The following is a 25,116-nucleotide window of genomic DNA, read 5'->3' on the forward strand; positions in this document are numbered from 1 at the left end:
AAGTACCGCCTTCCTTCCGGTCCGGCGAGCCGAGCGGAGGCAGCGGGCGGAAGCCGGTGGCTCTCGCGAGGATTCATTCAGCTACCCGCCAGCCTCCAATGGGGGTGTTTTTTTAAAGGGCGAGGCGCCGGCGTCGTCGTCTTTTCGGTCTGTTTTTGGTGAATGGAATGGGCATCTGGAAGTCTACGACGCACGGCGAGGCGCTCGGGCCGGGACGCACGGTTTGAGTTGCGCCTACGAAGTCTCGAAGAAACGCCTCAAGCTTCGTGGGTTGATAGCTGACGACGTGCTCCGGCCGACGTGCGTCAGTCAGTGTTCGCGGACTTGTGCCAGGCTCCCAGCATGGGTGTCTGGGTCAGGAAACTTTCCCCGGGTGGTCTGGGACCCCGCCACCCGCAGGGGCAAAGGAGGCGCGTTTCGTCTCTCCTCAGGGCTAGGATTGTTCAGTTTGGACCTGGAACCTTGTGGGGGCGGGAGGGGAGAGTGGGGGCTGCGGGAGGTTGGAAACCTTGAGGTACCTGAATAGGTCACCAAGGGTTTAGGTTTAGTCTGAGCTTTTGAGAGTGAAGGTGGGACGGTGTTGAAGCAATATGGGCAGCTGTATAAATTAGAACTTTATCTTTTTGAGTTAGGGTTTTTAGTTGACTGTGTGAATTTGTTCAAATATTTGGGCCCAAACTGTATGGCAGACCCGGTTTCTCTGAGGATGCTGAGGTGAACTGTCTATAACGGTGCTTACCTCCGTGGAACTTTCAGTTTCGTTGCGACGGCACTTGTGATTGTATACTTTTGTATAATAAATTAGCTGCATAAAAGCGTAATTACTGTAGTAAAAGAGGGCCTAATTTTGGAATGAGACCCAAAGAATGAGTAGGGGTTTATCAGGAAGGAGCATAACACGTTTTTAAAAAAAAAAAAAAAAGTGTGCATAAAAAGCCAGTGTGTTGAACAAGAGCAGGAATGGGTAAAGTGGCTTGAGGAGCAGAGGACAGTCATTTAGGGCCTTGAAAGCCAGGTTTAGGAGTTTGGCCTCTTACTCTTGACCTTGGACAGCTTAAAGGATTTAAGAAGTAGGGAGATGACATGAAGATATGGTTATGTTTTTAAGGAGATGGTTCCGTTTGGATTGGAAAGAGCAAAAGTGGAAGCCTAGGGATCATTTTGGCGGCTGCAGTCATTCATGTGAGATAATTGTAGCTTAGACTAGGGTGAGGATAGTGCAGACAGAGGTCAGTGATACACAGAGGGTTAGAATGGATAGGACTGGATGATGGATTGGGTGTGGAGAAAGCAAGACTGGGGGCAGCCCGGGTGGCTCAGCGGTTTAGCGCTGCCTTCAGCCCAGGATGTGATCCTGGAGACGCGGGATCGAGTCCCACGTCAGGCTCCCTGCATGGAGCCTGCTTCTCCTTCTGCCTGTGTCTCTGCCTCTCTCTCTCTCTCTCTCTGTCTTTCATGAATAAATAAATAAACCATCTTTAAAAAAATTAAAAAAAAAAAAAGAGAGAAAGCAAGACTGTTTCCAGAGTATGAAATGGTTACATTTACTGAGAGGGGAAAGATGAAGAGCAGGTTTTGGGGGATGGTCGAAAGTTTTTTCTTGGGCCTGTCAAGTTTGAGATTGGTGATGTCAGGCAGTTGGATTTGTGTGGACTTTGACTCCTTTTTCCATCTTACCTCTACTTTGCTCACACCTTGGAGATGGGGGTATCCCCATTTAATCGATTGGGAAACTGAGGCAAAGAAAGGTGAAAGGGATTTACTCAGAGTCACACAGCTAGTTTATGGCTTCTAGACTCCACGTTCATTGTCCAGTGCATTTTATCATGCAGCAGCCCCATTACTTCTTTTGCCATAAGGTGAGGATGCATTTTCTACATGGGTAAGTCTCTTCCCCAGCAAATTAATTCCCAGGGTGGAATCTTTTCTTTAGGAACCATTTTGTAATTCATGGCATATGTTCATTTATTACGTAATAGTTACTGTACTTCTGTGTGCCATTTTCTGTGCTTAGTAGTGGACTTTCTTAAGGTAAATCATCATAAACACTGTTACTGACTGGGTGTGTACTATGTCCCAAGCTTTTCCCTGCTTTGTTTCCCTTGCCCGAATTCCTACTTTCTTCAGTTGGTTGCCTTGATCTACCTCTCTTCGTTTTTATGTTTATAGGATTTCTTCAGGTCCATGTCTCATGCTTTATAGGCTTTCTAGACCAACTCACAGGCTTGCTTTTATATGTGATTCACCCTGAAGTAAGATGGTGACATCTCAGAATTGCTGTTGGTCAGCCTTTAAATCCTTCAAACTTGGTAATCACTGAGATATGTAGCTTGTTTCTTAGAAACTTTAGTCCCAGGTAGTTTAACTGTAGCTCTGGAAGCTTACTTGCCTAGTTGCTGTAAATTCACCATCTCTGCATTTAGAATTGGAAACCAGTGTCTTAGAGGCAAATCCTGGCATTGAGCTCTAGCAGAAGGGTTTGGAGGATAATAGAATAGGGATGCTGTTTCCTTCATCAAAGAAGAGGGTTTGAAAATGCAACCATGACCATCTGTGTTCAGGAAGAACCTCCTGTGACATAAGAGTGATACAGATTTTATCAAAATGTCATATGATGAGAATAGAGTATATAACCTCTCTAGACAAAGGTGGTCCTTTTCTGAAAAGTGAAGGATTTGTACTTGACCTCAGAACTTCTTCTCCAGGTTTAATGTTAGATAATAAAGTTAAATATTGAGATATAGATAATATTCCTAGTTAGTGGTGCAGGTCAGGGAGGGAAGGAGAAATGGATTGTTTTGATGATGTTGAAAATATCAATAGCAGCTTGAGAACACAATGCCATTAAGTACAGAATGAGATAATTGGTTGCCAGTGTGCAGACCAGTTTTAAGAGTAGCCAAGGTGAAGAAAGCAGAGGAGGAATGGTTGTGGAAAGACTTACTAAAGGCTGTACCCTTTGACTCTTCTGGAAGTCAGTGGGGTTGTTAAAGGAAAGATCTCTGGAGCTAGGAAGCCTTAGGATTGAACCCTGACTTTGCTCCTTACGTTGGGCAAGTCACTTAAATCTTGCAGAATCTGTGTTTTTAAAGATGGGGATGCTGTCTGTTGTGTGCAGTACCTATGTCAATAGTGGATGTTAGTTCTCTTTTTAGTTTCTCCTAATATGTTCTGTCCTGTTCCACTGTTTTCAGTATCCATCTGTTGACCTGTTACACTACTTCTAGCAAAAATTGAAGTTGAGAGCCTAAAGGTAGAGCAGGTCCAAATTACAATTCCTAGGGATTTTTTTCTCCTGGTGAAAAGAGGAACCCAATAAAATGGTCTGTGGGATCTTTTTCCCTGTTTCAGTGGCTGGTGTGTTAATAAGTGTTAGAAATTTGGAACTTTTCACAGCTAGAGGGTAAAATATTGGGGATTTATGTGGGGAGGGTTGTGTGGGTGCCAAGGAACAATTGTGGTGGTTTAGGGCCTAGAAATTGGGCCTTAGGCTGGTCAGCATCTGATAGTTCTTGGATAATGCCTCCTTTATACTTACTGTGGCCATGATATCAATCACAAGTGTCTTGTTGCTTTGTGGCAGGATTTTTATGTGGTTTGGAAACTATTCTTGGGCTGCAGCAAACTTTTTGAAGCCTCAACATTGTGTTTGTCTTAGCTATCACAAGGGTCTCTAACTAGATATACTTGTCCCTGTTTGTTCCTTCTCTGTTACTGTTAAACATTGTCAATTTGCCCAGCTTGGAGTTGTCTGTTATATACAAGGGTCCCATGGTTATAGATAGAAAAGCAGGAATTTCCTGATGATGTTTAATATTTAATAGCTTAGGGCAGCCCCGGTGGCTTGGCGGTTTGGCACCGCCTTCAGTCCGGGGCGTGATCCTGGAGACCCGGGATCGAGTCCCATGTTGGGCTCCCTGCATGGAGCCTGCTTCTCCAACTCTGTCTGTGACTCTGTGTCTCTCAATAAATAAATAAAATCTTTAAAAAAATATTTAATAACTTAAGGAGAGAAGGTCTTTTTTTTTTGCTATTGCCTAGGTGAGTAGTCTGAGGAGGGCACAAGTATCATCCAACCCAGGTAAGGTTGGGACTTAGGGAAGATTCCCCTTGGAATATCCTTAATGTTTATTGGCTTCTAACTACTGTGATGGGTACAATATTAAAATTTGGAGATCTCAAGTTCTATGTTCATGGCTTTTTATTTACCCTAACTAATAAACATCCTGATAACTATTTATAGTATAATGAATTATTTTTTCCTGGGTATCTTCTTAGTTATGTGTTTTCCCTGTCTTTGATCGATCAGAGTTCCATGTAAGATTTATTTAGGGGCTCCTGGGTGCCTCAGTCAGTTAAGTATCTGCTTCAGTTCAGGTTGTGATCCTGGAGTCCTGGGATCCAGCTGCATGTCAGGCTCCCTGCTCAGTGGGGAGCCTGCTTCTCCCTCTGCTGTTCCCCCTACTTGTGCTCTCTTGCACTCTCTCTGTCAAATACTTAAATAAATATCTTTTTTTTTTAAAAAGGATTTTATTTCAAAAGAAAAAAAATTGCCTAAAAATAGTTAAAAATAATTTCTGAGTTAGGCTATCTGTGAAGTGGGATGTCTGGATGGCTCAGTTGGGATTAAACGTCTGACTCTTGATTTTGGCTCAGGTCATGATCTCAGAGTTGTGAGGTTGAGTGGGGCTCCTCAATTAGTGGAGGGTCTGCTTGTCCCTCTCTCCCTCTGCCCTCCCCCACCTCGTCTTGTGCGTGCACTCTCTCAAATAAGTAAATCTTAAAAAAAAAAAAAAAAGTGTGTAAGTGCTTACCACTTCATGAAGTAGGTGAAGATCAATAAAGAACATGTCTAATCTGCCCTCAAGGGATCCCTGGGTGGCGCAGCGGTTTGGCGCCTGCCTTTGGCCCAGGGCGCGATCCTGGAGACCCTGGATCGAATCCCACGTCAGGCTCCCGGTGCATGGAGCCTGCTTCTCCCTCTGCCTGTGTCTCTGCCTCTCTCTCTCTCTCTGTGACTATCATAAATAAATAAATAAAATTAAAAAAAAAAATCTGCCCTCAAGTTCTTGGATGTACTTAAGAATGATGAATTTGAAGAATGCAGTTCCATCCCATAGATTCCATCCTTAAATAAATGAAATCTTACAGTAAGTAAAAGCCAATGAAGAAGACATACTGGTGTAATTTAAAGCTCAAAGGTTTGTGTAAATTGGCGTAAGATCCAGTTGCTTAACTGGATTACAGTGTGTGAAAGTGACTTGAAATGGTCAAGTATAAAGTACCATTTATACTTGAACACAGGAGGTATAATATAACCCTTTAGTGGGATGGGTGCTACAACTAAGGAAGAACAGTAGTTTCTTTTCTAAATGATCAAACATCTGTATGTGAATTTGTAATCTTGTTTTTGTTTTTTCTTTTTTTTTAAAGATTTTATTTATTTATTTATTCATAGACACAGAGAGAGAGGCAGAGACACAGACAGAGGGAGAAGCAGGCTCCACGCAGGGAGCCCAATGCGGGACTCGATCCCGGGTCTCCAGGATCACACCCCAACTCTAGGGAAAAAATGCACATAGAAAACACTCATTCTTTCTGTTCTGGAATTTTTTTGAGTTCCTGTTGAGGGGCGCCTGGGTGGCTCAGTGGTTGAGCATCCGCCTTTGGCTCGGGTCCTGATCCTGGGGTCCTGGGATTGAGTTCCACCTCGGGCTCCCCGCAGGGAAGCCTGCTTCTCCCTCTGATTGTGTCTCTGCCTCTGTCTCTGTGTGTCTCTTGTGAATAAATAAAATCTTAAAAGAGTCCTGTTGAAAGGAGCACTCACTAGCTGATACACTATCTTCCTATAGCATCAAAGAAAAATTAGCAAGGTGAGATTGAGTCCTGCCCTTTGGATCATCTGGGGAGGAGATAAGTAAGTGTTTAATGTTTCCAGTGGTGCCTTTCTTGACTCAGTAGACATTGGTAGAATAGTGAGACAGATGATAATTTTTAAAAATATTTTATTTACTTGTTCATGAGAGACAGAGAAAGGCAGAGACAAGAGAAGCACAGGCTCCCTATGCAGGGAGCCCAATATGGAACTCAATCCTGGGACCTTGAGCCGAAGGCAGACATACTCAACCACTGAGCCCCCCAGGTGTCCCCAAATGATAATCCTTTAGTTCAATTCCATAAATACTTAGTGGATACCAGTTTTCTCTATAATGTGGTGAAAAACTAGATGTAGTGCAGTCCTTATGGTCTCTTTTAAGGGGAAAAAGAACAAAGGAATATTAAATAGGTAACTGTATGAAAAGAGAAGTAGCTGTTTACAAGACTGAGGCAGAAATGATCAAGATGAGCCCGAAATACCTTTTTATATGTTTAAGAAAAGAAATTATCAAAGACTACTGGGGCCTTTTTATTTTTTCTTCTTTTTTTTTTAGATTTTTATTTATTCATGAAAGACACAGACACAGGCAGAGGAAGAAGCAGACTCTGCGGGGAGCCTGACGTGGGACTCGATCCCGGGTCTCCAGGATCAGGCCCTGGGCTGAAGGCGGCGCTAAACCACTGAGCCACCCTGGCTGCCCCCCTTTTTTTTTTCCTTCTATGTAAGTATTTGTAACATCTTAATAGACTTTGACATATAATTGACATAAAACATTGTATTATTTTAAGATGTACAATATAAAGATTGAATATATATATTGTGAAGATGATCACCATAGTAAGTCTAGTTAACATATATCACTGTACATTGTTTCCATTTTTTTTTCTTGTGGTGAGAACTTTAAGATTTACTCTCAGCAAGTTTATTTTTTATTTTCTAAAAGATTTTATTTATTTGACAGAGAGCATAAGCAGGGGGATGGCAGGCAGACAGAGGGAGAGGGAGAAGCAGGCTTCTTATGGAGTAGGGAGCCAGATGTGGAGCTCAATCCCAAGACCCTGGGATCATGAACTGAGCCAAAGGCAGACTCTGAGCCATCCAGGTGCCCCTCAGCAACTTGCAAATACACAAAAATTATTTTAACTATAGTCACCATGCTTTTCATCCCTAATATGTAGTTATTTTATAATAGGAAGCTTGTAACCTTTTTCATCCACCCCCACCATGCCCCCCTTTTCCACCCCTGCCTCTGGCAACCAGCAATCTGTCCTCTGTATGTATGAGCTTGTGATTTTTTTTTTTTTTTTAAAGATTCCACATGTAAGTGAGATCATATATTTGACTTTCTCTTATTTCATTTAGCCTAATGCCTTCGAGGTCTATCCTTATTATTACAAATGGGAAGATTTCATTCTTTTATGACCATAGAGTGTTTTATTATTTATATATATAGTATAGGTGTGTTCTTGCTCATGCATCACAGATCTTCTATATTCACCACCAGTGGATGCCTAGACTTTTTTTCATATTTTGGCTGTTGTCAGTAATGCTGCAGTGAACATGGGATGCACCCCCCCCCCCCCCCCCACCGCCTTTTTTCAAGAGTGCACATGTGGCACATATGCCAGGCAGGGTGGAGAGGGGCAGAGGGCGAGAGAGAATCTTTTTTTTTTTTTTTTAAGGTTTTATTTATTCATTCATGAGGGGCACAGAGAGAGACAGAGACACAGGCAGAGGGAGAAGCAGGCCCCATGCAGGGAGCCCGATGCTGGACTCGATCCTGGTTCTCCAGGATCACGCCCTGGGCCAAAGGCAGGTCCTAAACCGCTAAGCCACCCGGGCTGCCCGGCGAGAGAGAATCTTAAGCAGGTTCCGTGCCAGTGCAGAGCCTGACCCCAGTGCGGCGTTGACTCGGCTCCATCTCATGACCCTGCAATCATAATCTGAGCAAAATCAGAGTTGGACACTTAATTGAGCCACCCAGGTGCTCCTGCAAGTTTTTTGAATTAGTGTTTTCATTTTCTTTGGGTAAATAACCCAAAGTGGAATTCCATGGATTATATGGTATTTTTGTTTTTAACTTGTTGAGGAACCTCCACACTTTTCCATGGTGGCTGCACCAATTTACATTCCCATCAGCAGTGCACAATGTTCCCATTTCTCCATATCCTTGCCAACACTTGATATATCTTGTCCTTTTTTTTTTTTTTCCAAGAAGGGGAGAGAATCTTTTTTTTTTTTTTTAAGATTTTATTATTCGGGACACCTGGGTGGCTCAGTGGTTGAGCATCTGCCTTCAGCTCAGGGCATGATCCCAGGGGTCCTGGGATCGAGTCCCACATCAGGCTTCCTGCATGGAATCTGCTTCTCCCTCTGCCTATGTCTCTGCCTCTCTTTCTCTGTGTCTCTCGTGAGTAAATATATAAAATCTTTTAAAAAAAGAAAAACCCTTTTCAGATATTTTACTTATTTTATATTCATTAGATTGCCTTTTTATTTTCTTTGCTGTGCATAAGCTTTTCAGTTTAATGTGGTCCCACTTTTTTCCTGTTGTATTTTTGTTGTTAAATCCAAAAATCACCAAGACAGATGTCAAGGAGCTTAAGGCCTTTATTTTCTTTTGGGAGTTTTATGGTTTCAGCTCTTAGAAGTTTTTAATCCGTTTTGTGTATGGTGTAAGATAGTGGTACAGTTTCATTTTTTTTTTCTTAAAGATTTTATTTACGTATTTATGAGAATACACAGAGAGGAGAGAGAGAGAGGCAGAGACACAGGCAGAGGGAGAAGCAGGCTCCATGCAGGGAGCCCAACCTGGGACTCAATCCTGGGACTCGATCCTGGGGCTCCAGGATCACCCCTGGGCTGAAGGCGGCGCTAAACTGCTGAGCCACCCAGGCTGCCCAGTTTCTTCATTCTTTTGCATGTGGCTATCCAATTTTCCCAACACCATGTTTTTTTTTTTTTTTTTTTAAGATTTATTCAGAGAGAGAGAGAGAGAGAGGCAGAGACACAGGGAGAAGTAGGCTCCATGCAGGGAGCCTGACGTGGGACTCGATTCTGGGACTCCAGGATCACACCCTGGGTTGCAGGCGGTGCTAAACAGCTGCGCCACTGGGGCTGCCCTCCCAACATCATTTATTGAAGAGACTTGTTCTTGACTACTGAGGTCCTATCAAAAGAACTTAAGAGTCAACATGAAGAGCTTCCACAGGCCAAAAATAGAACAATTTCAGCATCATTATGAACTACAGTGAATTGAAACACATAAAATCTGTGAGCTCACACTGACACCTAAGAAACCTCATTGGTCTCACCTTTGAATAATACAAAACCAACTCATTCTTAAAACCAATACATAAAGAATCCTGTATGAACTGTACCTCAGGGTAACTAAGTACTTCTTATGAGGGCAAGTTTCTCACTACAGACGTATCCCAACTAAAAAGTGAAGATAGGATAGTCCTACTTTTTAAGATTTTATTTAGAGAGCACGCCCACGAGAGCTGGGAGAGAGGGAAAGGGAGAGATCAAGATCATAACCTGAGGCAAAACGAAGAGTCAGACAATTAAACAACTGAGACACTCTTGTCCTCCAGGCTACATTACTTTTAATGAAATTAGAGATCTAGGTTAATAGTCATCAGTGGCTAACATCACGTAAGAACCAACCAGAATTATGTACCCTCTGATGGAAATATGCAGCACCTATTCTTGTCAGGAAGCTTGAATCAGTTCACAGTTGGGGATGGAAGAACATGTTAAATGTCATCACAGGGATGCAATCAGTAAAATGTACTATGTGGGATATTATAGGACAGGTGGGCCAGTTTCTTAAATAAATTGCGGGTCATGAGATTGAGCCCTGTGTCTGGCTCTTTGCTCAATGGGGAGGCTGTTTGAGATGCTCTCCGTCTCTAGAATATTATAGAGTAATCCCTCCCTCTTTAGAATATTATTTTAAAACAATAAATTTTTATAAATAAATAGCAAAGTTGCGGGGGGAAAGGAAGCAAGGAAACGTATAGTCTGAAAGTCTTCAGGAACCTATCAACCAATATAGGATGTAGCCTTTATTTGGTTTCTGGTTTAACATTTCAAAAAGCTGTGAACCAGGCGTCCAGCTGGTTTAGTAGGTACAGCATGTGAATCTTGATCTCAGGGTTTGAGCCCCACATTGGGTGTAGAAATTACTTAAAATAAGCTCTTAAAGTTGTGAAATGGGTAAATTTGGACATTTGGTTGCTATTAAAGAGTTGCTCACGTTTTTTTATGTGATCATGATTTTTTTTATAATAATCCTTTTAGAAATATTAGAGTAAAATTATGAGTACACAGCCAGTGTGGTTAAGGCTTAATGAAGATGGATAAGGATGCTTAAGAAATACAAAAGCAAAATTGATGAACTGGCAAATGCAAGGGGGACATGGACCAGAGGAGTAGGTCTTGAATTTATTAAGCTAGACCAGTAAAGGTGGAATGAGTTCCCATCGAGGAAAGCAATGGTCTTAACCCATTTTGGTCAGGTTCCCAAGAAATCAGTAAAAGCAACAGACCATTTCTTCAGAAATATATTGAATTCTAGAATTAGTGTTTTATGGACTCCCGGAAGTCACTCATGTGGACTCCCTGTTTCCCTATTACTTCAAACCTCCACCTGTTGGGTCAGGAGTACAAGAACGAACCTGTTTAAGAACCTGTGATTTAAAAAAAAAAAAAAGAACCTGTGATTTAGGTTGAACTTTTTCTCATTTTTAACTAGGCTCCACACCCAGTGTGGGGCTCAAACTCATGACCCCTAGATCATGGTTGTATGCTTTGCCACTGAGCCAGCCCATTTGTCCTAGGTAGCAATGTTCCTTTCCTGTTGCCTGATCTCAAACTTGAAGCTCATAATTATTAAAGGCTGATTCAGCTGCCAGTTCTCTTTAGAGTCAAAATTTCTGCTTCTTGGAGCACCTGGGTGGCCATCAGTCAAGCATCCAACTCTGATTTCAGCTAAGATCCCAGGGTCATGAGCTCAAGGCCAGCATTGGGTTCTGTGTTTGAGCCTGCTTAAGACTCTTCTCCACCCTTCCCCCCAAATTTCAGCTTCCTGACTGTGCTGCAGCAGAAATGGGTTTGAGGATGGTACATTGTATTAGGCTTAACCATATCAAATTGTTGATATTCAGTGTTTTTTAACCTATGGAAATGGCTGTTTCAGTGGTTCTGTAATTGCTAAATTACCTCCATGCTGTACAGATTAATGTAGGTCACCCTATAGTTCCTCTATCTAAAGCTTTCACCCGTTTCGTTGTTCTGATACTAGAGGAGACATAGCTCTTACAAAGCAGTCACGGTGGTATCTGAGTTTCCAAAATCTGGCTCGTCCCTTCATTCTATCTCATGTGCCATCTATAAGAATTCACTTTTATTCTTAAAGTTCCTTCTTGCTATGGAATCTCTAGTGTAAATGTTATACTGAAAATCAAGCCACCGTAAAAACTTATTAAAAGTAGTTTCATAACGAACAGGCGTGGAGCATAGCAGTTTATCCTCCCTGGTAATGAATATATCGATACACCTAACACCTATGTGGTATTTCTACCAATACTACGTACAGGACTCCGAACTCAAGGAAATCATCAGGTGAATACAAAGGGCCATTCTATAAATGAAATGGCCTATACTCAAAAATCAGTGTCCTAAAAAAGTAAAGAAACTATTATTACCTAAAAGGACAGATGCCACATGGTTTTTAAAAGATTTGACAGGGGGCGGCCCCGGTGGCACAGCGGTTTAGCGCCGCCTGCAGCCCAGGGTGTGATCCTGGAGACCCTGAATCGAGTCCCACATCAGGCTCCTTGCATGGAGCCTGCTTCTCCATCTGCCTGTCTCTCTCTCTCTGTGTCTCTCATGGATAAATGAATAAAATTTAAAAAAAAATAAAATATTTGACAGGGTGTGCATGTGTGTAAGGGGAGATGGTAGGCAGAGGTAGGGGATCTCATGCAGACTTCCCACTGAGCAGAGCCTACTGGGCTTAGGGTTTGATCCTACAACCCTGAAATCATGACCTGAGCCTTAAGTGACACGCAGGCACCTGGAAATGCCACGTATTACTTTTGATTTGAGGACTACAGTGGGAAATCACCAGTGGCAAGGGTGTGACTTTATTTTTTAAAAAGACTTTATTTATTCATGAGAGACAGAGAGGCAGAAGCAGGCTCCATGCAGGGAGCCTGACATGGGACCAGATCCCGGGTCTCCAGGATCATGCCATGGGCCAAAGGCGGTGCTAAACTGAGCCACCCAGGCTGCCCCAAGGGTGTGATTTTAAATGGGGAAAACTACTAACCAGTAAATTACACTCAGTGGTAGGAGGATGGTTCTGGGTGTACTTGGGGCAATGACTAAGATTTGACGACTTTGTTTAGGCATCTATAAGCAGCTTATTTAACTGGGAAGACCTCTTAGCAAGGTAAAGAAGTCCTTTGGTGCCCAAGCAAGCAGTTGTCACTACAGAAGGGACAATGGATCTGAAAAATAAAAAAACTTTGTCTTTCAAGGTTGTCTGCACCACTATCATTTTTACTGGTAGGTAACTGAAATACTGTCCCATGTGTTCACTACACATGGGGTAGCTTGAGATGTTATCTGAGTACCTTTCCAAGCAGCAGTTTTACCTGATAGCAAGGATGAATCTGTAATAAAAAGGCACTGGTTTATAACTGGGGTGCTTTAGAAGTCCTTGGAGGCGGGGGTGCTTATTATCACAATGATTAGGATACTCTAGAGGCATTTGGGGAAAGGCTGACAAAAGATGCTACAATATGTCAAAAAATAATCTTTTACAAAGAGTTACTGTGCATCCCACAAGGTTCCCAAGTATTCATGTAGCTGAAAATTTGAGCCTAGGATTTATTTTTCATAGGAATCTCCACAAGTGTTTACATGGGTGTTAAGGAACACTTAAAGTTTCCAGGAATGTAATTACTGTGTAAACAATCTCCTTCACATTAAAGCACTAACTATACTGACTTAATTGTACAGCAATTTCTAGATATCACAAAATAAAAGGAGGCATTACATCTAACAGGATCTAAGCCCATGTTCTTGAACAGTAGATTCCTTTGAGCACAGTATATGGCAGTAATCCATGAAAAGGGGGGGGGGGGATCTGCTGGAAAACTTTTGGAAAGAATTCTTCACATTTAAATAAATAGGAAAGATATTCACCCTTCTTCTGAAGGTGTCCGCATGTAATTGCAACTACATGACAGGATATGGGACAAGGCAACTCACTCAAGATTAAACAGGAGAAATGTTGGAAGCATCAGTTCCTGATGGACTTGTTCTTGGTAATTAATGCATATTATTTCATCAACCAGCCCTTCCAAATCCTGAATTTGTATTTTCAGCTGATGTTAGAAAATCCTGTATTCCACTCGAATGGCTTTAGGTCAGAGAACTTGGGGAAGTATTCATGTCCTATTCCTGAAGCTAAATCTCAGAGCCTCACTTCTCACAAACAAGAGATCAAGATACTTTTTCAGATTTATTAAAAAAAAAAAAAACAAAAAAACAAAAAACCAAAATGATCAAAAAAAGCCATCAACAAGGAAGCCAGACACAGGCCAGAAGGCAGCTAGAAAAATATGCCTTAGGAAAGTCAGGGAGCCCTATTACCTTTAAAAATACAAAGCTGTACGTAACAGCTATTTTTCTGTTGATCTAGCTACTCCTGCCCTACCCTCCAACATGGCACTGCTGGCTTGCCTTGTAAGGCCTGTTTCATGAAGAATCCCATGTACACATAGGCTGGTGTAGTAGTTCTTAATTCACTAGAAGATCTCATCCCCATATGGTCTCATTCCTGGTGTGTGGCCGACTACCTTCATCGTTCTCAGAAATGGTATGGTTTCACCTCTTGAAAATACAGCTACTAAAGCACAAAACATTGTTTTTATAATGATCAACAAATCTTCCCCTCCCTTTACATGCAAATGATAAATGACTACAGAGTACTCTGAATTTTGTACGGTTGAAATTCTCATTAAATGATCATTAGCTTATGGTCACTAAATTTACATATTAAGGAAATTATATATAGAATACTGCAAAAACACAGTAAAAGATTGAAGTTTGCCCATTTCTGCTCAGAAGTCCCTTCACTCCCAAGCATCATATTTCGACTCCAAAGTTTGGCATTACTGTTTTTCCTCCTTTTGATCTTCCTTTTGTTCCCCACTGCCAGAACTTCCAGAGCCTTCTCGCTCAGATGCCATCTGTTAAAATATTTGAGAGCAACTCATTTAATGTTAAGGCTGACAGTTTGCACTTTGATAAACTAAAAAATGGAGGCATATCCTGCCTCTTCCACTCCCTCCCTCCTTGTACACTACTTTTGGCTTCTGTGTGTCCTTCCCTTTGGCTGCTATTACCCTCCCTTCCAAAGCAGAGTCAAGAAGGCAGGAAAAGTATTTCCAACTCCAATACTGTTTCATAAATGGCCATATACAGTGCCATCAATGATAATAATCAACAGCAGTTCTGTTGAAATCAAGTTAGGGGCAAATTCATTGCGCAAAATGCCCTTCAGCCCACATACCTTTTTGTATGCCATTTCAAAGAGCTTCAGTGATGCTTGCTGAAGGGAAGATGCTGCCTGCCTTATGTTTTCTCCTGTTTCACTGTCTTTTCGAGCCAAAAGTTCCCTCATTTTGGAAATCTCTTCTTTCAGCTTGTTGCACTTAAAAAAAAAAAAAAATTTTTTTCCCTGGGTTTCTTATCCCATTTTATGTAGCAGTAATACTCAGAAACATTAAAAAACAAATTCCTAGGGCAGCCCAGGTGCCTCAGCGGTTTAGCGCCGCCTTCAGCCCAGGTTGTGATCCTGGAAACCCGGGATGGAGTCCCATGTCTGGCTCCCTGCATGGAGCTGCTTCTCCCTCTGCCTCTCTCTCTCATGCTCTGTGTCTTTCATGAATAAATAAAATCTAAAAAACAAAACCAAAAAAACCAAAAAAAACCCCAAATTCCTATCACTGACAGAACTTGTCCTTAGAATTCTATCTACATTTTCTTATTTTTAAAAAAAGATTTGGGAGTGAGAGCAGGCATGCACGTATGCGCCCACGTCCATGCATGAACAGGGGGGAGGAGCATAGGGAGAAGCAGACTCTCCGCTGAGCAGAGATCCTGATGTGGAGCTCAATCCCAGGACCCTGGGATCATGACCTGAGCTGAATACAGACACTTACCCAACTAAGCCACCCCAGCGCCCCTCCATTTATTTGTGAAATGGCCCCAAATGAATAAACATTCATGAAATGTGAAAATATGAAAAAGAAATATAAAGCCTCTCAGAAACAAAAACTACTGCCAAATGCCTATCAAGACCCACACAGAAAAACAAACTTCATTGACACTGGTGACACTACCTCTTAACTTCATTTACTATTTTAAAAGAAGACTCACTTCCTCAGCAGGCAATTGGTCCTTGAATTCTTCCATTTTTGTTTCTGTGTCATGAATGATTCCTTCAGCCATATTAACTGCTTCAACCCGTTCCTAAGAGAAATTAGAAATTTAGTATAAAGACTTCCCAAACAACCAGTTGGCTGAATGTCCCCATTGAGCAAGACCACATGCTAAATGATGCATACAGTTACAGAATAAAAACAAATTACTGTGGTCTGAAGTAGTCTAGGATGTCGATAAGGGATTTTAGCTGAGATAGTAGAACATAAGAATTCTGATACGGAAAGACTGAGAGAAGCATTCCACACAAAAGCTTCCAGCAAAGAGGGAAGGAGGATAGATTCCAAGAAAGATTACAAAGATGATCAAGGATACATCTCCAAACTCCCACTTTCACCTCCCAGCTGCAGAGGCAGAAAGTAGTTACCTTCTTTCGCCGGTCTTCCTCAGCATACTTTTCTGCATTTTTAACCATATTTTCAATATCATCTTTGCTTAACCCACCGGAAGACTGAATCACAACTACAGTGAGGGAAAAAAAAGGCATCCTGTTATTTTCCAAGTAAAATCTTCTGCTTCTTACTCTATCGTATTAAGAAAAATGAGTATTTCTGTTCAGAGTAGCCGATTTTGAGGTGTATTATAAAAGACAGGAAAACTTTGTACTCCTACAATAAAAAGAAAACGAAGGGTCTGAAATACACAGACCAAACTGACCTGCCTGCTTACCAAAACTTCAATAATCCAGAAGCCCAGTGTTTGCTTATCTGGGGTAATAAACATCACACTTGTTAATTTGAACCTGCCAATCCAAGAGAAAAGAGGCAAAAAGGACTGACTCCTCTCCCCTAAGGCTGGGGGTAAAGATATGTACAACCTATTAGGTGTAGTTCTCAACCAGAGGAACTCCAAGGTCCCTCGCCTCACTCTAACACTCTGATAAATAAGAGTACTTACTCTGCTGCTCGCGTCCTGTACCCTTATCTTTGGCTGAAACATGTACAATCCCATTGGCATCAATGTCAAATGTAACTTCAATCTGAGGGACTCCACGAGGGGCTGGGGGAATTCCAATCTAAAATAAATACACAGTATTAAGTTTCCCCCCTAAGAGGTCCCGTGTTCTTTTCCATATCTGTACAGTTTTCTGGGTAAACAAGTAACTTGTTCCTGGGAGGAACAAACAACAGTTAAAATAAAATGTACAAAACCACAAGTTTCTAATAAGGGTAGAAGTTTCATTGCTACCTGAAATAAACAGGGCTCAGTAAAAGATTCACCACAGCAAGTAACCATAATGGCTTTATGTACCCAAGGACCTAGTGAATGAAAGGAAAAGTCTCCTAGACTTTTCATCTCCCAAGAACTAATAAACAATGCTGACAAAAGCCAATAGCATATATCTTAAATTAGCAATCAGGAATTTTTCCTGATTAATATTGTTTATGAATATTTTCCTGGCTCTTGTATTTATCATCTTCTTGATGAAGTTCCTAAGACACAGAGAACAAACAAGACTTTCAGGTAAAAATTGAAGCCATGGGTATCCAGCTGCAGAATTCATCTGTACATTGAACTAAGGTAACAGACTAGGTCCTTGTGTTTTAGTGTTTTGGTTATCATTAAGGGTTAAAATATAGTTTAATTGTATAGTAAAAGGAATGAGCAATATATTATCCATGATTCCTCATACCCACCAAAGTAAATTGTCCAAGAAGTTTGTTGTCTCCAGCCATCTCTCTTTCACCCTGACACACTTTAATCTCCACTTGAGTTTGACCATCAGCAGCTGTAGAAAACACCTAGGGAGAAAGAAATTCTCTGGATTGGCAGTCTGATCAGGCTAATTCCCTTATATAAAGTGCAAGCCAAAGAAAGAAATTCACATCTCAACACTTTAGAGTCCAAGGCGCAGGATGTTCCGAACAAAGGCTTATTAAATCTTTGCAGGGAACAGGAGTAGGATTAATTAGCATAGTCAAAGGGTATACAATAGCTACTGTTTCAACTAAGTAAATGCACTATACAAAGCAGGAGCATTCACAAAAAAGGCTTCAAGAGGAGGAGCTAAAAAGATGAAATGTTGAAACATGCTCATCTGAAGAGATAGATCAGAGACCATGTCATTTATTTTATACTCAGTCACAGAAGTCACCACAGTTTTCTTCAGAATGATGTGTTGGCAATATATCACTGAACAAATAGCAATATCCGTTAGATATTAACAGCTTTTCAGAAAAACTTCAAAATTGGGAAAGGCAAGAAATAGTTCTTAATCTAAGACAGAAAAAAAAAAAGTGAGCCACTGTCCAACTAGCCCTGCTTGGTATCTAAGGAACCCCCGCCATCACTCACCCATAAAACAAGTACACTCCCCTAATCTTGGCCAGTTCCTTCTCTTTACTGCCTTTCAGAACAGTACAGAAGAACACAGGGAATTTAGTCCCAAATGATGAAGTTCCTTCTGTAAAGTTATTTTAATCTGGTGAAGGAGACTACTGATACCCTCCCTACAATCATCACTATTGACAGGTAATAACTTTTTCAGGAACAAAAAAAAAAACCTCCCAAAAAACAAGATTCTTAGCACCCACTCAACTATTATGGGCTCTCAATACAGAAAGCAAAGTATTCTAGGAAAAGCTCCACAAGAGGGGGTGCAATCACATCTATCAGAGACCCTAGTATCTCCATGACAATGTAGGAGTAGGTGACTCTTACCTGGCTTTTCTTGGTTGGAATAGTGGTGTTTCTGTTGATAAGTTTGGTAAAAACACCTCCCAGAGTCTCAATACCCAGAGACAGAGGAGTGACATCCAGGAGCAGCACATCTGTGACATCACCAGCTAACACACCTCCCTGAATGGCAGCTCCGATGGCCACAGCCTCATCAGGATTGACAGCTTTGCTTGGGGCTCGGCCAAAGAGATCCTGTACAGTCTGCTGAACCTGAGCCATCAAGAAAAAAGAACCTGTCATTCATTACTAAGTGGCAACTACTCAAGAAAGGAAGAGTACACGTGTCCCAAAAATCACAGCAAAATCTCAGGACAAGCTGCTACAGATCCAAGAATATTCACTCAAGTTACTATTTCATATTTTAGTTTTTCTTAAATGACCTAAATGTGCCAAGTGGGTAACACTCAAATATTTGACTATCATTCATAGCCCTTTTAAGATTTGAAAAGAATTTTTGTTACTAGGTTTCCCACAGAACACATTAAATTAGAAACAGAGGTGAAGGGATGCCTCGGTGGCATAGTACACCAAATGCTGGACTGTTGATTTCAGGTCAGGTCATGACCTCAGGGTCCTGGGATAGGCCATGGAGTCTGACTGTCCCTCTCCCTCCGCTCTTCCCCCAGCTCATGTGCTCACTCTCTCAAATAAAATCTTAAAACCAACTCCTGATCTCAGCTCACTCAGGTCTTGAGCTTCACTCTGGACAGGGAGTCTACTTAACAAACACCAAGAAAAAAGAAACAGGATACAAGACACTAGAATTCAGATATACTCCAACTCCTCTTTGTACAGTTCAACTAAAAACTAACTTAAAAGCACCAGCGGGGATCCCTGGGTGGCGCAGCGGTTTGGCGCCTGCCTTTGGCCCAGGGCGCGATCCTGGAGACCCGGGATCGAATCCCACATCGGGCTCCCGGTGCATGGAGCCTGCTTCTCCCTCTGCCTGTGTCTCTGCCTCTCTCTCTCTCACTGTGTGCCTATCATAAATAAAAAACAAAAAACAAAATACAAAAAACAAAAAACACCAGTGGTTGGGGCAGCCCAGGTGGCTCAGTGGTTTAGTGCCACCTTCGGCTTGGGGTGGGATCCTGGAGTCCTAGGATGGAGTCCTGCCTCAGGCTCCCTGCGTGGAGCCTGCTTCTCCCTCTGCCTGTGTGTCTCTGCCTCTCTCTGTCTCACATGAATAAATAAAATAATTTTTTAAATTTATTTATTTATTTGAGAGAGACAGACACACACGCACAGAGACAGGCAGAGGGAGAAGTAGGCTCCATGCAGGGAGCCCATCGGGAGACTCAATCCCGGGACTCCAGGATCACGCCCTGGGCCGAAGGCAGGCGCTTAAACCGCTGAGCCATCCAGGCTGCCCTAAATAAATAAAATTAAAAAAAAAAAAAAAAAAAAAAAGAAAAAGCACCAGTGATTAATTTAATAATTCAACACTGGTGCTAATGTGAGGTTTGTTCTTCCCTCCTGCTTATTTTACTAATGCTAGAAAAAAGTGCTATTTAAATAGCTTCTGGGATAATTTGTTAACCCAAAGATATCTTACTGGTCCAAAGCCTCTTATTCTTAGTGTTTATTCTTTGCATATTTTCCTAAGCCCAGAAACCCCAAGAGAAAAACTACTACCAAGGCCCAAGATAATTCTATTCAAGCTATACAAGAATTACATCTTCAACAGGTTCTGTGCTCAGTCATTAGTTTTCCACACACCTATCTTATCAGAATGATGTGTTGATAAATAAAATCCATCATTGCACAAGTTTCTGTTGAAGAGATAGTTAGAAACCCCAAACACCATAGTGCAAAGACACTCATGCCCATAATCGCCTCTACAGGCTAGATAACTACCAGTTTTAAGCTATGTCTGATCTCAAACTTTGTTTCATTCCTAAAAATACTCCAAGAATGAAGGCCAGGATCCTCCATGCTACCACCTCAAAGACATCCTTGCCCTTCCCAATCCTTTTTCTGACACCTTTTAATTAAAGAGAAAAAGAAAAAAAGGCTAAAAAAGAACTGTAGTGAGGGCACAAATTCATCCTTTCAGCTCACTGTGGCAGGAACACCACATACTCATGTCCCTACACAAACCATTTGTCTAGAAAAAACATGTGCTTGCCCTCTCTGCTTTTCCATGCCAAGGATTTTATGGGTCCATACCTTGGGCATCCTAGTCATGCCACCAACAAGAATCACTTCTCCAATGTCACTCTTGCTGACTTCTGCATCTTGCATGGCTTTTTGGCATGGAGCAATGGTTCTCCTGATTAGATCAGTGACAATGCCTTCAAACTGAGCCCGTGTCAGCTTCATATTCAAATGCTTGGGTCCAGAAGCATCCATAGTTAGATATGGCAAATTAATGTCGGTCTGCAAAGGAAGCAGAGAGAGCATGCGTAGTGGTGACGTTTCTATATTACTTCAAATAAAGCAAGACCACAGTCCCACATTAGGAAGACTTTCAAAGTTACTGGGAGAGTGATACCCATTTTGCATGAATGGCCACCAAAGACAATGACTCTTTAAGAGTCATTAAGATTCGAGGTCTTCTATTCCCAAAGGCAAAAATTCTAGAATCTGTTACCAACAATGAAGATTTTGATAGCAAGGAAAATCCCCCTTCAGGACACAAAGAACAGTTCCACTAAACATACTTTAAGAGTCATACCACTGTTTTCTGTAACCATGTTTTCAAAAACTCTGTACACGCACACAATAAAGTCAAAGGCATACTTTGAACCAAATATTCTCCCCACGCCAAGGCTTTTTAGTTTCAAGAATATGGGAAGAAAGCTGTAACTGAAATGCTAAAGGTAACTCCAAGGACTGACTTTACCACCATCGCATTCATGGTAAGCAGTATACCTTGCTACAACCATACCAGGTAACAGCCATTATTTAATAAAACCCAAATCCTAAAAAGGCCTGGATTCAGAATATTTAGACTAAATAAAACTCATCACTAAACATGCCAAAACCTGTCTCAAGGTAGACCCTCAAACAAAATTACTTTCTACCTCCCCTCCAATTTCACATCAAAGCATGGCCAGGGAGAAAGAGAGAGGAACAAATCCTTAACCATCTCTCATCAGGTGAACTACCCTAGCTATTTAAATGCTTAATAAATAGCAAGACTTAAAACACAACCTTCTGTAGAACACTGGTACTGAGTACTGCTTTAAAGAACACCACGGACAATTTCCTTCTTTCTCTTGCAAAATGTTAATAAACCAAATAAACAATTTAATGATCTAAACCAATGCAATCTGGGACTCCTGGGTGGCTCAGTGGTTGAGCGTATGCCTTTTGGCTCAGGGCTTGCCCCAGAGTCCCGGGATCAAGTCCGACATCCCTGAATGGAGCCTACTTTTCCCTCTGCCTGTGTCTCTTATGAATAAATAAAATCTTAAAAAATCAAAAAACCCCACAATGCAACCTAATACAACTTTCTACAATGGTAATTTGTGCTGTTCAATTCAGTAACCACTAGCCACATATAGCTCAGCACTTAAAATATAGCCTGTACAAATGACAAACAGCATTCTAAAACTTAATTTTAAAACCCTCACATGGACACTATTAATGACAGTTCAAACGCTGTACATTAATGACAACCTGAACTCCAGGACTTTCACCTCTTTAAAACCAGTTTGTCACGAACTTTTGTCCCCCCCTCTCAAATTCAACACATTCTATCACACTCTAGTCCCAGTCCTTCCTCTCACCACCAGCTGATCATGTACCACAACAGCGTCTCAACCTTGTACCACCTCCACCAAGGCTGCCTGTGCCACAGGACCCCTCCCAGAACAAACCTCTATTCCACTTCTAACAGAGCACTGCTCATAATCTCTTATCTGACCATATTACTGCCCCTAAATTAAGTTTTCACCAGGGTGCCTGGCTGGCTAGGTGGCTATGAGTCTTGAACTTGGGGTCAGGAGTTTGAGCCCCATGTGGGGTGTAGGGATTACTAAAAAAAATTTTTCCCCGCTGGTTTATACTCATTCTTCTCAGGATAGACCTAAATCCCATCTATAAAGCATCTAGTCTCATGATGTTCCATTTTCCCTGCCCTTCTGCTCTTCACACACTAGCCCTTTCTCAGGTCACTGCAGGGCCTCATACTTCCTTGACCCTTTTTTTATCTTTTTCTGATCAACTCATCTCTCAGCATCTGTCAATTACAAATCTAACTTTGCTCTTTTACCATATTAATGACACTTTACACTACTAGTTAAGATACGTCTTAACCACATATCAATTCAGGAATCCTTACAACTCTAAGAGAGAAAGCAGCACCATTATCCTCATTTTAAAAATAAGAAAAAACAAATGCTAAATAATTTATCACAGGCCACACAGCTATTAAGTGATAAAATATGACTTTAATCCCAGCACTCTGTCTACAGGGCCACTCTTTTTTTTTTTTTAATTTTTTATTTATTTATGATAGTCAGAGAGAGAGAGAGAGAGAGGCAGAGACACAGGCAGAGGGAGAAGCAGGCTCCATGCACCGGGAGCCCGACGTGGGACTCGATCCCGGGTCTCCAGGATCGCGCCCCAGGCCAAAGGCAGGCGCCAAACCGCTGCGCCACCCAGGGATCCCTACAGGGGATCTTAACTTACTGCATTACCTTTGGCTTGACAGTTATTAATATAATGTCCTAATTAGTATCTACCTCTTTGGGGTGCCTGAGTGGCTCAGTTGATTGAACATTCAACTCTTGATTTCAGCTCACAATCTCACAATTGTGGTGGACTTCCACATTGGGCTCTGCACTCAGCAGGGAGTCTGTTTGAGATTCTCTCTTCCCCTCTCTCCTCCCCCACATCCTCTCTAAAGTAAATAAATCTTAAAAAAAAAAAAAAAATCTATCTTTCCAAACCACTCTGTAAACCCCACGAAGGTGAACACTTCTAGGAATTTATTCTATAGATTTATAATCACACATGCACAAACATTAATATTCAAGAATGCTCAACATATTTTGCTTCAACAGCAAAATGGCAGGAAACAATTCAAATGCCCATTAATAAGAATCACGCTAAAAACCACCAACCTCTCCCTTCCAAAGTGTCAAACTCGTGGGAAGAATTTTAAGCGCTCTTGCAGCACTATGAACTATGAACTACGTCACATAGTTCACCTCTAACCCTAACCATCACATGTTGCAGTTCTGCCACTCTGTGTGACAGCAGGGATAAAGTAACACCATCATCCTGGAGGACTATATGACTTTGTTACTCCTCACAGCTACTTTAAAAAACTTTTTTAAATCCAAGTCTCCCCACACTGGATAATCCATGGTCAAAGTAAGAACTAAAGAAGTCACAGGTTCTGCTTTCCTGCTGCTGTGGCCTAAGAACCAAGAAACAAATCTACCTTCCATCTTGTTGCATCTCTGACCCAGACCCAGCAAGCTTTATACAGTTCTATTCCTAGTGGTTAAGGCAAAGTGAAGCTTCACCTCTCAGACTGGAACAACACAGGCTGATACCTTCAACAGATGCCAACAGAGAGAAATGTATGTAAGTGTATACACCCCAGCCTTCAGCCAGGTTTCATAGCCCACTTTCTGGATTGGTGATCCAAATAATCATGAGACAATTAGAGACTCCCACAAAGAGGGATCTTAAGACAGTAGCAGTTCCTAGAAGCTCCTATTATTTCTAGGCTAATGATTCTAATTTTGCACAACACCAGTATAGATCTTAAAAATCAGTATGTTAATTTAAGGCAAATAAAACATATTCAGTGTCATTCAAATCCTAATTATTTTTTGGCTCTGGTATATAGAATCTTACTTGGGTGGTTAACAAATTCTAGCTCATCCTTAAAGAAATACTACTTTGTTTCTGGAAAGCCTTTTACTACTTTATGAAGGTTTTTATACTTTTACCAGAAAAGTCTAAAAAGATTAGATGGACATTACACTAATCAGAACATGCTTTTCAAATAAACTAAGGCTAAAAACATCAAGACTATTAGGATTTGTCCACATCCCACCTGCACAGATGAGGAGAGTTCACACTTAGCCTTCTCAGCAGCTTCTCGAACCCTCTGAAGTGCCATGTTGTCTTTGGTTAAATCAACCCCTGTCTACAAAATAAAAACACACAATACTAATATTAGCAAGGTGATAAATACTATTTCAAGTATAGTGATAACATATAACAACATAAAACAGAACTGTACCTTTATAAACAAGCATGAATCATTTACTACCCTTAAAAATCAGTAAGGAAAAGAAATCTTATTTTGCAAAGCCTATCTGTGCCTGGAGTCAGAAGGCTGAACTAATCATATTTCTTCCCAACCACCGGGTTCTGGCTCAAAAGAGGAGTTCCCAGAATTCCTTTGCGAACATTATACAGAGTACCATATCCTTTTTAATTTGTTTATTCCCAAACTGAAACTACAACAACCACATGTTTCAGTACACCCATGAAAGTGAAAAGCAATTATTTCAGCATTCTAGTCAATGTTCTATTAAGAGCAAAACATAAAGCAAAGATCCATCTGAATAAAGAAATTCTCAACATCCCAATGTCTACATATTAACTATACTGGTAACTAACCTCTCTTTTGAACTCCTTCACAATGTGTCGTAGCAAGGCCTGGTCAAAGTCCTCACCACCTAAGAATGTATCTCCATTGGTGGACTTCACCTCAAACACTCCTTTCTGAATCTCCAGAATAGAAATATCAAAAGTCCCACCACCTAAATCATATACAGCAATGCTAGAAAGAAAAAAGACCGAAAGGAATTAACACCTGCTGCAAGGGTATAAATTTTAATAACCAAATGAACATAAACTTGATGGTTTCCCTGAAGTATAATAATGAAATCCAAGTTTTCTTAGGCAGTAACAAGTATGTTAAAATGTGGGCCTAAGAGCTATTGGTAAATACACAGTTAAAATACATTTTTAAGGGAATCCCTGGGTGGCTCAGCGGTTTAGCGCCTGCCTTTGGCCCAGGGCGTGGTCCAGGAGTCCTGGGATCGAGTCCCGCATCAGGCTCC

The 25,116-nt window shown here is 41.4% G+C and overlaps 1 protein-coding gene, 1 long non-coding RNA gene and 2 other non-coding genes across 4 annotated transcripts in view; 1 reads left to right on the forward strand and 3 right to left on the reverse strand.

The window, feature by feature from the left end:
- Window positions 1-13,449, forward strand: LOC125752156 (uncharacterized). Its single transcript, XR_007400984.1, has 2 exons — window positions 1-300; window positions 6,432-13,449. It is a non-coding gene; the product is annotated as an uncharacterized LOC125752156 (long non-coding RNA).
- Window positions 9,470-25,116, reverse strand: part of HSPA9 (heat shock protein family A (Hsp70) member 9) — a 21,638-nt gene continuing 5,991 nt past the window's right edge. The window contains exons 8-17 of the mRNA XM_025432165.3: window positions 24,671-24,833; window positions 24,099-24,191; window positions 20,249-20,458; window positions 18,062-18,289; window positions 17,038-17,142; window positions 16,298-16,415; window positions 15,768-15,862; window positions 15,338-15,430; window positions 14,469-14,609; window positions 9,470-14,145 (exon numbers count right to left, since the gene is read on the reverse strand). Of these exons, the coding sequence (XP_025287950.1) occupies window positions 14,068-14,145; window positions 14,469-14,609; window positions 15,338-15,430; window positions 15,768-15,862; window positions 16,298-16,415; window positions 17,038-17,142; window positions 18,062-18,289; window positions 20,249-20,458; window positions 24,099-24,191; window positions 24,671-24,833 (1,324 nt within the window). The 3' untranslated portion in view covers window positions 9,470-14,067. The remainder of the gene's footprint in view (window positions 14,146-14,468; window positions 14,610-15,337; window positions 15,431-15,767; window positions 15,863-16,297; window positions 16,416-17,037; window positions 17,143-18,061; window positions 18,290-20,248; window positions 20,459-24,098; window positions 24,192-24,670; window positions 24,834-25,116) is intronic.
- LOC112650607 (small nucleolar RNA SNORD63) lies at window positions 17,474-17,539 on the reverse strand. The gene has a single exon (XR_003130314.1). It is a non-coding gene; the product is annotated as a small nucleolar RNA SNORD63 (small nucleolar RNA).
- Window positions 19,771-19,845, reverse strand: LOC112650606 (small nucleolar RNA SNORD63). The gene has a single exon (XR_003130313.1). It is a non-coding gene; the product is annotated as a small nucleolar RNA SNORD63 (small nucleolar RNA).

This window comes from Canis lupus, chromosome 11 (genome assembly GCF_003254725.2).
Source record: "Canis lupus dingo isolate Sandy chromosome 11, ASM325472v2, whole genome shotgun sequence".
Classification (NCBI taxonomy): domain Eukaryota; kingdom Metazoa; phylum Chordata; class Mammalia; order Carnivora; family Canidae; genus Canis; species Canis lupus.